The 13553-nt window shown below is 35.4% G+C and overlaps 1 protein-coding gene across 1 annotated transcript; it reads right to left on the bottom strand.

Moving 5' to 3' along the window:
* Window positions 1–11511: 11511 nt before the first annotated feature.
* Window positions 11512–12558, bottom strand: LOC127561538 (trace amine-associated receptor 7a-like). Its single transcript, XM_051996735.1, has one exon. The coding sequence runs from the start codon at window positions 12556–12558 to the stop codon at window positions 11512–11514; it is 1047 nt and encodes a 348-aa protein (XP_051852695.1).
* Between the last annotated feature and the right edge of the window lie 995 nt (window positions 12559–13553).

Here is a 13553-nt window from a genome sequence, read left to right as displayed (position 1 = left end):
TCTTCCCTCTGTTTATAAATATTTTTTGTTTTTCTTGGTAATCACAGAAAAGTAATCACTGATATTTCCAATATTCCTGAGGGAAAAAAGACAAATGTATGTCTGGACAAAGTCAAATACTATCCTTCAAGAATTAAGATCTATTTCATTGAAATATTTCTAAAGCACTTCACACATTGCTAGGTACAATAGGTAGTATATAAATACTTAACTCCTTTTCCCTTTCCTATAAGCAATTATCTCCCTTCTCCTATACTCAGTATATGTCATTTTCACTCAATAGAACTGCTTCCCCTAATCTAAAAACCACTTTGGTAAATAGTTTTGCATAAATCTCCTAAGCATCTTCATTAAGACGGTGAATGCTTATCTACTTGCCAGCTTTTCCTTCTGATATTCTCATTGTGTACCTTTGACAAGCTTCTCTGCAAAGTTCAGTGAGATACTGAAGGATTCCTCAGTTCATGAGTCACCTTTTATTTGCCCTTCTTCAAATTGTCAGCTCTCAATTAATGCCCCTTCTACCTCTTGGGAGCTCAGCCAGAGAAGTGTCAGAATACCACTAAGATACAATCCCTATGGGTTGGATGTGAAGTAAGAGAAGAAATTTTTTTTCCCCATAACCATTAATAAAGAATTTATTCCGCTACAAAACTGTTTACTCTAGTGGAACATAAATTTTCCATTTTGTTTTATAAGATTTGCACTTTCTGTATTTTTGTTCTGTAATTTTTTTTGATGGTGGAATTCATGGAGAATATAATATTATTGGTGTGTGTGTGTGTGTGTGACAGTGTACGAGATACAGGTGTATACATACTTATATAAACACAAATTGCTACATATACATTTTCATAGCTATTAAAGCTTAAAATTAGACTTTTTAGACATCCTGCCTACATTGCATAAAACATGAGCACACATATGAATAAATATACATATACACATATGTAGGTAAATATTTAATTTTTTGTGCTCATTAAACAATAAACTGTACTTTCTTAGGTGTTGGCGGCCAATATTAGAGCATAACTCTCAGTAATATTTTTAGAAGTTTTTCCATTGTTAAATGTTCCACAGACCACAAATATGTTTGCTTTTTTACATTTAAGTCTTTTTAAATTTTGATCTACCTGAATATGTCTTAGTTTCACTGACATATAATTAGAACCCTTAGTCATTTCCATTATATTATATTATTATTATTAAGACATTAGAAAAGAATGTTATTGCAAGCTGAATCCATATTATACATATTTATTTATACATACATATATGTGCACATAATTTCATCAATGTGAGAAACTTCCACTGTGGACATGTCTGCATAAAGGAAATTGACAATTAGTATATAATTTGCAGTCCTATAAATTTCTGGGGGAAGGATTAGGGAACATACTGAGAGGCTAAAAGATTTTTTTTAGAAACCCTCATGCATCAGAACTCAAGTCTTCATAATTACAAAGCAAGCTTTGCTTCTACTATTTAATGTGGGCCCTCCATATAGAGGGTGTCACAAAAGTATTAATGCAATTTTATACTTTAATTGCTTAAGACTACACTAAGACCTTAATAGTTGAAGACTATAGTCTTGGACTATAGATATATATTATACACACATACATTTACACATGTAAATTATATGTATATAAAACATGTATAAATATAATATGCATATAGAACACCTATATATATATGACACATGTGTTCAGGAAATAGAACAAGATGTTTGAATCAAGTAACATCTGGAAGTCAAAATCAATATTTGACCTTAGTGAGTTTCTGTGTGGCATAAAGAATTCCACAACTTGTCTATAAGATATGAAACAAACTTGGAATAAGACTTCACAATGGTGTCTGTCTCCAAACCATATTTTTTTCTAATAGATCTATTCAACAATTGCAATTGGTTGGGGGTGGGATGGAGTGCATCTCTTTTTGTTTGTCCTTCACTTTGGAAGAGGACCAATGATCTCAAGAAGTAATGTCTGGATCTATGGGTGAATTGGATTTAGGTGATTCAGAGTTACACAGTTAGCCATCTTGATTTCTCTTCCAGAGCCATCAAAGTCCAGTGGCAGGAGAAAAATCAGAATGGCAATAGCCTGGGATGCATCTTGATGTTTTTCATGTCTGACCAAGCTCAGCACATTCCACAGCAACTGCTTCAGCTGCTTTCATGTCTGTTGGAACAAGTGGTTTTCATCTGTCCATTTCGTGAGGGCTGCAGTGAGGGTATGGAGAATCTTTCTATGTTTGAGGTAGACATAACCCTAACTCACTAAGGGACTTGAGGACTGTCAGTTATTCTCAATTTGACTCGCCTTTCAAACCATAGCCAGTTTTAGCTATTGTGCATGCTGCAGTTTCTTAAAGCAATAGCTGAGAATTGGATGGCAGGTGCAAACCAAAGGTGTTGAGGAACCATGAAAAGATCCTATTAAGCTTTCACACAAGAGGTTCTAGTCCTCCTGTCTAGAACCAGGATAGTATCTACCTTTTATTTCATTGGGGTGAGAAACTGATAATATGGAAACTCCCTCCACTAATTACAGTTGTCTCTTATTTACAATGCTTGAAAATTGCCTGTGGGCACTGAGTGGCAATATAACTTGCCCTTGGTCACAAATATATTTAATGTCAGAGGTGGGAGAAGATCCCAAGACTCCAAGTCAAGATTCTGACTCCAAGACCAAGTCTCAATCCCCTACTCATTTTGCTTCTCTCTGTATTAATTATAAATAAAGAGAACCAAGAACTTATGCAAAATCTATGAATTTCCCATTACTGTCTGATGCTTCCTCTTGAACATCACAGTATCTTCAAATTCTCACTTTTGATGAGATCTGGGTCCACTGTGTTGCAATTTAGAGTGAGATTTACTTTCAAATTGAAATTATGTTCCCTAACTCCCAGGATGGGATGGACAACCATGCATATATGGAAGGTTTCTATTTCTTCTTGAAGCAGAAATTCATTTCTGTTCAAACTCCTTTTATAACCTGGAGAAAATGCAGAACTGATTTATTACCTTCTTCCAAGTTCACTTGTCTTTTCGCTACACTACATTATCTCATTAGGTTGGCAGATGGGCAAAATCATGCTGAGGGCAGAGGACAGGTATCAAACCTATTGGTGAGTTAAAGAGGTGTTGACCCCAAGCGTGTGGACACTTCCCCCATGAGGAATGGGTAGATGAAAATAATTTGTTCCAGTGGTCATAAAGGTAGCAAAAGGAGGCAATGTGAAGGGGTTAGAGCTTTGTCAGATATTAATCCTTTGTAATATCTGTCAGATATTTTTATAAGTAAGAGGAGTATACAACTACCCAAACTCTGAAAAGCATTATGACATCGCTAAAGGGAAAGAATGTTTCTTTTTCAACTTTTCTAAGAACAATTATTAATTTATTACACTTAGTATCAGTCATTTGCCAATTCTGAATGAATAAAAGAGGACGTTATAATAATCTGTTGTCTAAACAGATAGAATGTAAGGTAGGGAATGATGTAAAAATGCTCTTCATATCACAAGTAATTAGCACTGTGCACTGTCCCTAAGTCATTGAAAGTACTACTTAGTTTTCTAGGTTGTTTTTTTTTAAGATAGATATCTTTCATTTTTAAATGACCACCATATATATGTTTATATGTATATATGTATGTATATTATATGTACATATCTATATATATATATATGTATATCTATATATATTTATATGTATGATTGTTGTCCTTTCTTTAAGAAGAGGACCAAAATGACCTCACTATTTTAGAGACAAATTTCAGTATATCCAACTGTGACTGATCAGACCAATATGAGTTCAAAATAGTACTGTATCACAGATTAGGCACAAATAATCTGAGTGTACATTTGTAATGAATTTTCTAAATTTGCACATCCTGTGTTTCTTTTGAACTATTTCAATTCTGTTTTGCTCATAAGGCACAACACCTTCTCTGAGGAGGGTGCACAATACTGAGCAGTTCTGTGCTAGTGTCTGCCATGTTGCAAATCAGTTTCAAAGTTATTAACAGACTTAGATCTTCTGTCACTTTTCTGACCACCATATGAGCGCTTGCCCTATTTGAGTTCTCCATAAAATAGTCTTTTTTTTGGCAAGCTGTGTTTGACATTGAAAGAATGTGACCAGTCACTACTCTCTGCAGGAGAGTTTGAATACTTGGCAGTTTAGTTCAAGAAAGGACCTTAATGTCTAGTATCTTCTCCTGACAGATGATCTTCAGAATCTTCCTAAGAAATTTCAAAAAGAAATGATTCAATTTCTTGTTAGGTTGCTGGTATAATCTCCAAGTTTCATGAGCATATAACAATGAGATCAGCACAACAGCTCTGAAAACCTTCAGTTTGACAGTCAGTCCAAAAGCTTTGTCTCCCACACTTTCTTTTGGAGTCTTCCAAAAACTGAGCTAGCTCTGACAATGCATGTGTTAAACTGATTAACATAGTTCTACCTTCCTATAAATGATATTGCCAAGATAAGTGAACTTATCCACAGTACTCAAAACCTTTATATTGGCTGAAACCAATGATTCCACATTTGGATAGCATGGGACTGGCTGATAGAGCACCTGTGTTTTCTTGGAATTAATTGTAAGGTCAAACTTGGCATATACAACAAAGAACTGATTGAAACTTTGTTCCATTTCATCTTTGGGAGCTGCATTACATACAGATTCACCTGCATCCCCCCCCCCAAAAAAAAATCATGCACCAACACTGTCCACATTGGTCTTGGTAGTAAACTTTTCAAGTTGAAAATTTACTCTCAGTGTGGTGACTGGCTTTAATGCTCTGTCATTTCATTGAAGTCACTTGAGAATATGACTGAAAACATCATGCTAAAAATCATGGGAGGAAGAACACAGACTTATTTCACTCCACTGATGACTGAGAAAGCATGAGAACATCATCCGCTATATGTCTGTTTATGTATATAGTATTATGTTAATACCTACTGTGATTTACAAGTATTGTCTCATAGGCAGAATCCTTATATACTCATACTACTAAGATCTTAGAATTATCTAGAAAACTGAAGAATAAAAAAGACTAACTAGAATTCTATGGCACAAGTACTAGGTAAAATAAAATGCAGTTCTTTGAAGGGCAATGTGATATAAGAACATTATTAAGGACTGTGAAGAACTTCAGATATGGGTGAGGCACAAGTGACACTCCATGAAAAAAGGGCTTTGTCCAACATATACTTCTAAATAATTTTGTAAATTAACCAAATAACTTCAATACTCTTATTTTTAATATTGCTGGAATGAAGTGCATGCTCTGATTCTATCTTTAACAGTATTTGATTCTGTGATCTATATTTAAATGTTTAATCTTCAAAGTAATAAGAACAAGACACTTTTTTTCATGAAGAAATTATTTTATATGTGGTGGAAAAGAGAGATTACTGAACTTAGCAGCTACCACTGGTGTTTTGGAAGCCTCATAACTTTATGAGTTAGTGGGTATTATGGGCTAGAACTCTGAACTTGAAACAAAGGATTCTTACAAGGTACTAAGTCAGTGGAATTGATAGAGACAATAGCTATCTAATTTAGCATGGTTCAGTATGATTGAGTTAATCCTACAAGGAGATGTTATGGGCCAAAACTTGAAATAAGGTACTAAGTGGAATTGAGGAGACAATGGTTCAATCTAGTTTGACATTGATTTAATCCAACAACAAATAATGATTTCCTATTAAATAAATTTTAAAAATAATGATTTCCTAGTGATATAATGATTGGTTTGTACTCAGTGTGGAGCATATAGGCTAGAAGCTTCAGTCAGGGAGATTCAGAGACAATTGGAGAGAAAGCAAAGCACTGGTGGCAGGAGCTTAAGCTCTCAGAACCAAGGGAGAATCTTCCTGGTGGTTGGTCTGGACTCCTGCACTTCCCCCACAAGACCAAGGCCAGACTGAAAGGCTCTTCAGAAAGCTGCCTATCCTCAGGAAGGAGATAATAAAGGATCTGGACTATAAGAAAGCTAACCGGGCCCCAAGTGAAGAAGTTAGGACTTTGAAAGAGATAATAAAGGATTTGGACTTTAACACCTGGCTGCACTTGTGGTAATTACTGAACTGAAATGAAGGCTGCTCCCAGAGACCTCCCAAAAACCTCAACAGAGAACATTACATTTTAGAGAGAACCTTACAAGTGGTAAGCCATTTTCTTCTTGGATCTTGTGCTTCCTTACCTAAAAATAAGTCTAGTGAACTAGGAACTCATTCAGATGGCTCAAACTCTCTAAATGTTTGATTTCATTTAAGTAAGTGAACCAACCTTCTAAGTCCAAAGTTACCAAATGACAGCCATTCTTATGCATTGTGAAAAGGCAAAAAGGACCAATTTCTTCAAAATTCATCCTATGCATTCTGATACAATTCAAACTAATCTGTCCAGCATAAAGACCAATATACTTTGCTTTTGGTGTGACTGATATAGCCAGAAATTTTAATATAAACATATGCAGTTGAAAATCAAAAGGAATTTCCATTCTGATATTCTATCTTCCTATTCAATTATTCATTTATAAACTGTTTGTTTTGGCTGAGTGACCCTGAGTAAGTCACTTAATCTCAATTGCTTCAGGAAAAAAACCCAAACTATTTTGTTTATGATGTGAGTCTTTAAACCACAGTCATTTCCAGGTAAGTCTAAACCTCCTCCCCAATGGTTACATATTTAAACTATCCCTATTAACAAAGCAGAACAATAACAATACTGCCAATTCTATAGCTACTTCATTTAATATATGCAATATTTCCTGCTGAGAAGAGGCAAATATATATCATCAACCACTTCAGGACATTACTGGCTTTTCAACTATATAGAGTTCAATTTCATTTTAATAATATTTTTTATTTATATTACCTTAGATATTACAAAATTCTTTTGAGCTTATTTATCAGGTCATAAGATCACCTCTCCAGAGGTTCTATTTTGCTCCTTAGAAAAGATACAAACTTCTTTGTTCCAGGCCAAGAAAGCTAAGATGAGAGAAGGACTGGGGAGGGACACAATCTTTTTTTAGCCCAGTAAATAACCACTTTTTTTTTCATGAAAAAGAAGTATAAACTAAATACTTTATCTCCAGTAAAAATGTCAGGGACTTCTCAGCATTAGTGTTATCAGCAAGGGTAATCAGCTCAAATGAGTATAGTGTGATTAATTTGGATGGGATTGATGGGTCAAAACCCAAGTTCTACTTAAAACTGCATATCTACCTATGGAATGTAGATCAATAAAATCTGTTGCTCTTTGTCTCCTACAAAAACCTTATCCTGACTTCTTATTTGTCTTTTTCTAAAAGCTACATCCCGACTTCTTACCTGCATACTTCCCTAAAGAACAATATCTTGCTAAAAGACATCCTGGTCCCTCTCTTATCTGTACCTTCCTCCTATCTGTACTTCTATCTGTACCCTTAGCCTACTAAGTAAAGCTCCCCAATTTCAGAATATAAAGCTCTTCCAAACTTCCTGTAATTACAAACTCTCTTAGAGTTCAATCTGTCTGCTATCAATAAAATCTTTTGTGACTTTGTGACAATCTCTGAATTCTTTCAAATAATAAACCATGACTCTTGGACACTACAGGAAGACTTTAGAAATATCCGTTTTAGAGTGAAATCTGTAATCAGAGTACACTCTCCAGATATTGGACATATTAGATAGGCAAAAGGTATAAAATTCCCGATGTGAGTCTTGAAAGATGAGTTCAAATCTCCCTTAGACATCTCTCAGCTGTGTGATCTGAAGTCACTTAATCTCTTTTATGTAACCAAAAAAGTACAAAAAAGACTGAAGACATCCTCAGACCACATACTTAAACTATGCCCAAATGGTGAACAAGAAAGGGTGAGAAACCTTCCAATTTGCCCTGAACCATTGTCAAGCCCCTGTTTTTTTTTTAATTTTTTAAAATCTATGCTCTAGCAGGAGTCCTCAAACTTTTTAAATAGGGGGCTAGTTCACTGTCCCTCAGACTTTTGGAGGGCCGGATTATAGTAAAAACAAAAATTTTGTTTCGTGGGTCTTTAAATAAAGAAACTTCATAGCCCGGGGTGAGGGGGATAATCGTCCTCAGTTACCGCATCTGGCCCGTGGGCCATAGTTTGGACCCCCGTGTATGGAAGACTAGGCCTATAACATGTCAAATCTGGTTTAGCAAAGTGCTCCAAAACTGATATGAGGCAAAGCAATAAATTATAAGGAAGACATGATTTGTCTGACATTTTAATAATCAATTAACAAATTATAATACAAATTTTTTTTCTAAGGTCTACTTTGCATTGAAATACACAAAAATATTAAAACTTTTCTCTATATATTTATATATAAATCTAATTTAGTTGCTAATGATTTAAAATAAATATATCCACAATCTCTTTTTAAAATTTACTGTACTTTTTATTCAAAGAGGAAGAAAACTACATTCCATAAGATTGAAAAATATACAGCAAAAAAAAATAACAAAAAATTGTTATTTGACCATTCTTGAAGAAGACAGATGTCAGAGAAGTGATGTCACTTGTATAGTTAATGCAAATGAAGTGAAGGAAGACTGCAAGTTCACCAACAAAACCTTCTCTTCTGAAACCATCTGGATGCAGTGGCAAGATATAAATCAGGATAACTGGAGATGACCTTGGATGAAGTATGAGCCCTTGACCCAATGCCTAATCAATAAATAAGGCTAGATAAAAAATGAAGCAGAGAATGGCTTCTTTTACCTAGTCAAAAACCCTTAGGGTTTCTGGCCAAAATAGAAACAATTGCCATTTACATTCACTCTAGCCAATCTGGGCCCAAACAATAATAAAGTGAGGTTTACTTTGAAACCTACATTTGTTCAAGCACTGGGAACCAGAATAGTTTGGATTTAAGGCAGGATCCTAACCCAGAAACCCCAAGTTATTGTACAAAGTTTCAATAATCAAACATTACATTCCTCTGGGCAGAGCACCTGCAGTAAAGCTGTGATAACATATGTGGAGAGAGCTAAGGGAAGAGAAAGAAGAAAAAAAGAAGAGAAGAAAAAAGAAAAGAAAAAGAGAAAAGTTGTATTGTCCAAAAGACTAGTTCCAGTTAGGAATAGGCAGCTCCTACTCCTAATCACAGAAATTGTTGTTTCTCCTTTGTTTTGGAACAGGATCATGACATCAAACAGGTGAAACCCTGACCTGGAAGTGAATTGGCATAAATGAGGGATGGCTATGTTTTATATGAGGCAGGGCTACACAAAGTCACCATTTTTCATAAAAAATCAAACATATATAGTTGCAACATATTTGATAGCATGTGGTGGGCAATAGCATTATTTCAATACATACACATATAAATTTTATATATTGTTTAAATTGTGTGTGTGTGTGTGTGTGTGTGTGTGTGTGTGTGTGTGTGTATACTCTGGTTCCTGAGCACTCCTCTGCTTTGAAAGCAGAGAATTTGATACCTGATACAGTTCTATAAGAAAAAAAAAAATCTTGTAAAAGCAGGCAATGTGCTCAGCAGGAGGAGAACAGCAGGAAGAGCAGCCTAGGTGGGTGGAGCAGGCGGGGTAGGAGCTCAGGTGGAGGCAGCAGCAGAGGAGCAAGGATGCTGACAGCCCAAAACCCTGTGGCATGAACAATATCCTGAGTGGTGGAAGGAATGGGACTATAAGTTCCATTTCCACATCCTGCCCCATGCCCACCCCGGATCTAGAAGGGAAGAGAACAGCTGTGCTGATATTTCTTCAAAGCTAGAAGCTCCACTTGCCCTTTTTGGAGATTGGGTGGGCAGGGATAATTAAGCTGCTTTTTGTATTGATTTAAGGAGAGTACTAGCATACCATTGAAGGTGGGGAAGAGATAGAGAGAGGGAAAGAGATGGAGACAGAGGTATAGAGTGACAGAGATAGAGACAGAGAGACAGGAAGAGAGACATAAAGAAAGAGAGGAGAGAGAGGAGAGAAAGAGAACTAGTGAGAGCAAGAGTGGGAGGGAGGGGAAGCGAAATTGAAAGCTAAAATGGGGGCAGCTAGGTAGTATAGTGAATAGAGTAGTAGGCCTGCATTAAGAATCAGGCCTCAGACACTTAAACTACTGTGTGATCTTAATCAAGTCATTTAACCTTATTTGCCTTAGTGCCTTCTCTGGAAAATGAGTTGGAGAAAGAAATTGCAAATCAAGCTAGTATTGTTGCCAAGAAATGGATCAACAAGGGTTGTACACAATGGAAAAATAACCTAAAACTAATGCTGGCCCATATTAATTTTATGATTTTTTTGAGATACAATGGGCTCTTAAATTTATGGAATGAACAAACAGTTGTAAAAGTAGATGAAATTTTGTTGTAACTGCTGGTTTCATAAGATTATATTGCCGAGTTGTATTGTTGCTTATGAGACAACTATTTGGTGTAGTAAATATATTTATAGGTCTTAAGTCAAGAAGAATTGAATTCAAATCCAGCCAATAGTAGGCAAGTCAATGTATCTGTTTGCCTCAGAGCCCTCAATTATAAAGTGAGGATAATAAAAGCATCTACCCTTCAAGATTGTGAAAGACAAATAAGAAAGCAATTGTAAAACATTCAGCAGAGTGTCTGGTTTGTAGACTCTATAAAGGCTTGTTACTGTTATTATGTTTTTATATTATATTATTATTATTGAAGTAATAATATGAGGAATAGTAATAAAATGCACTTATCCTCCAAAAACACTTTTGTAGAACTAAAGGAAATTTAGGTAGTTCTTATAATTACTAGAATATGAAGAAAGGCAAGGAGTTTGGAAACAGAAAATCATTGTGATTGTATGAATTCCTTTCAAAGGGGAGACAGCTTCATTGTAGATGGGATTGATTCCTCACTTCACTTTCTTTTAAAATAAAGAAAAGAAGGAAGGAAGAGAAACAAAGGAAGGAAAAGTAAGAAAGAAATGACAAAAGGAAAGGAATGAAAAAAGGAAGAGAAAAGAAAGAAAAACTGAACAATATTGTTCTCTAATTCAGAAGAGCTGAAAAAATTTCAGAATGTCTCATTTAAATAAATACCATTTCTTAATACAGAATAGAAAATTATTCATATTTATTAAATGTGACAAAATTTTTAAAGGTTTTAAAGAAAAATGGAGATGTTATTGGAAGGATTTAGAATAGTCAAAATACCTACCTTAGTACTACCAATGAAAGACTAAACAAGGGAGATTAGATAAGATTATAAGATATTGATGAGAGAAGAAATATATCCTTTTATCCCTTTGTTCGAGAGGAATAATGAACAAATACACATGTCAAATAAGAAAAGACATAAACAGGAATGCAACTTTGAAGACAGATGGTAAATACCACTTATTATAATTTGACATGGTAAATAAATTTCATCAAACATGAATCCTGAAATTGAAATTGACTAGAGTGAGGATACTATTATCTTAAAGAATTAACTTGTTCCATTGTTAACTCTGTTCCATATTTTTAACTTCTATTTAAAAAACCTTAATTTTTTTTTTCAGAAAACAAATCTATTGTTGATGAGTGACCTCTGAAGATTTCCCCAGTGACAATCAACTTAATTGCTCTTTGAAACCAAGGGTAAAAGAAAGCATAAATTAGAGGGTTCATGGCTGAGTTATAATAGGCAAACCAAACTAAAATTTCATAAATATATGTTGGGGTGATGAACCCAAGGTAAGCATCAACTAGTGTCTCAATGAAATAAGGGAACCATGAAATCACAAATGCAATCACAGCAATACCCAGAGTTTTTGCTGCTTTTCTCTCCCTCTTGGACACTCTGGCTTTGTAACTCTCTGAGGATGACTCAGTTTGGCTGCTCATACTTTCAATCTTTCTAGCCTGTTCTTTAGCAACTAGAAAAATCTTACAGTAAAGAATGACCATAACCAGAGTGGGAATAAAGAACAACAGAAAGTCTACCAGTACCCAGTTTTGATTCATAGCAATCTGACAACCTCCCACACAAGTGAGAGCACTTACTAATTCTTCTAGTCCATCATCATTGACACCTGTGTAAAAAAGTGAAAAACTATATGTAATAGCAAGGAACCAGGAGAACAAGATGCAGATGCCTGAAACCGACATGGTGAATTTGGTGGGATAGACAAGAGGGTCAGTAACAGCAATGTATCTATCAATGGAAATGAAGCACAAGTGAAAAATGGAACAATAACAAAATGAACCATCAAAAGATGAATGAAATTTACAGTAACTCTCCCCAAAGTACCAACAACTTTCCACAGACCTCACCATGCTGTAGGGCATCACAGTGGCTCCCACCAAAAAGTCAGCACAAGCCAAGGAGGCAATGAGAAAATTGGCTGGAGAATGCAGCTGCTTGAAGTGAAGGATTGAAACCATGACCATAAGGTTTCCCAAGACAGCCAGCACAATTCCAGAGCCAAAGACCAGGTAAAGGATTATTCGGGATCCGGGGGAGTAAGATGTTTTAATGCAGGACCCATTGATGTTCTCAAAGCAAAGCTGTACAGCTGAAGGTTGGGACCCATTACTGTTGCTTATCATTCTTTCTTCTCAGTTTATAAATATCTTTTGTTTTTCTGGTAATCACAGAAAAGTTATCACTGGTATTTCCAATATTCCTGTGGGGGGGAAAAAAACACATGTCTGTATAACGTTAAAGACTATCATTCAAGAATTATGATCTATTTCATTGAGATAGTTCTAAAGCACTTAACACATTAGACACAATAGGTAGAATATAAATACTTAAGCCCTTACCCTTTTCCTATAAACAATTAAGTCCCTTTCTGTTATACTCAATATATATTGTTTTCACTCAATAGAACTGCTTCCCCTAATCTAAAAACCACTTTGTAAATAGCTTTGCATAAATCTCCTAAGCATCTTCATTAAGACAGTCATTGTTTATTTGCCTACTAGTATTTCCTTAGAAGATTTTCATTCTATACCTCTGAGAAGCTCCTCTGCAAAGTTCAGTGAGATACTGAAGGATTCCTCAGTTCTAGAGTCACGTTTTATTTACCCCTTTTCATGTTGTCAGCTCTGACTTAATGCCTACTTCATCTCCTGGGAGCTCAGCCAGAGAAGTGCCAGTATACCCCTAAAATACAATCTCTATGGGGTTGGGTGTGAAGGAGGAGAAGAAAAATTTTTCTAATAACCATTAATAAAGAATTTATTGCACTATACAACTGTTTCCTCTATTGGAACATAAATTGTCCATTTCATTTTCTAAGATTTGCACCTTCTGTATCTGTTTCTGTTCTGTGGATTTTCTTTTTTTGATGGTTGAATTCATGGAAATATGCTGCCATGGTGTGTGTGTGTGTGTGTGTGTGTGTGTGTGTGTGTGTGTGTGTGTGTGTGTAAAGACAAGGTGTATACATACTTATATAAACACAAGTAGCTAGGTATTGTTATGCCACAGTTCTCTTTAACTGTCTTGACTCAGTTTCCCTGTACTAGTTTCCCTTGTCTCAGTTTCTTTAACTGTTCTGTGTCAATCCCCTAAATTGTTACCCCACCTCTCCTCCGGT

This window comes from Antechinus flavipes, chromosome 4 (genome assembly GCF_016432865.1).
Source record: "Antechinus flavipes isolate AdamAnt ecotype Samford, QLD, Australia chromosome 4, AdamAnt_v2, whole genome shotgun sequence".
In the NCBI taxonomy this organism is placed as follows: Eukaryota; Metazoa; Chordata; class Mammalia; order Dasyuromorphia; family Dasyuridae; genus Antechinus; species Antechinus flavipes.
Note: the sequence above shows the minus strand (reverse complement) of the source record. Positions and strands in the feature narration are given on the sequence as shown.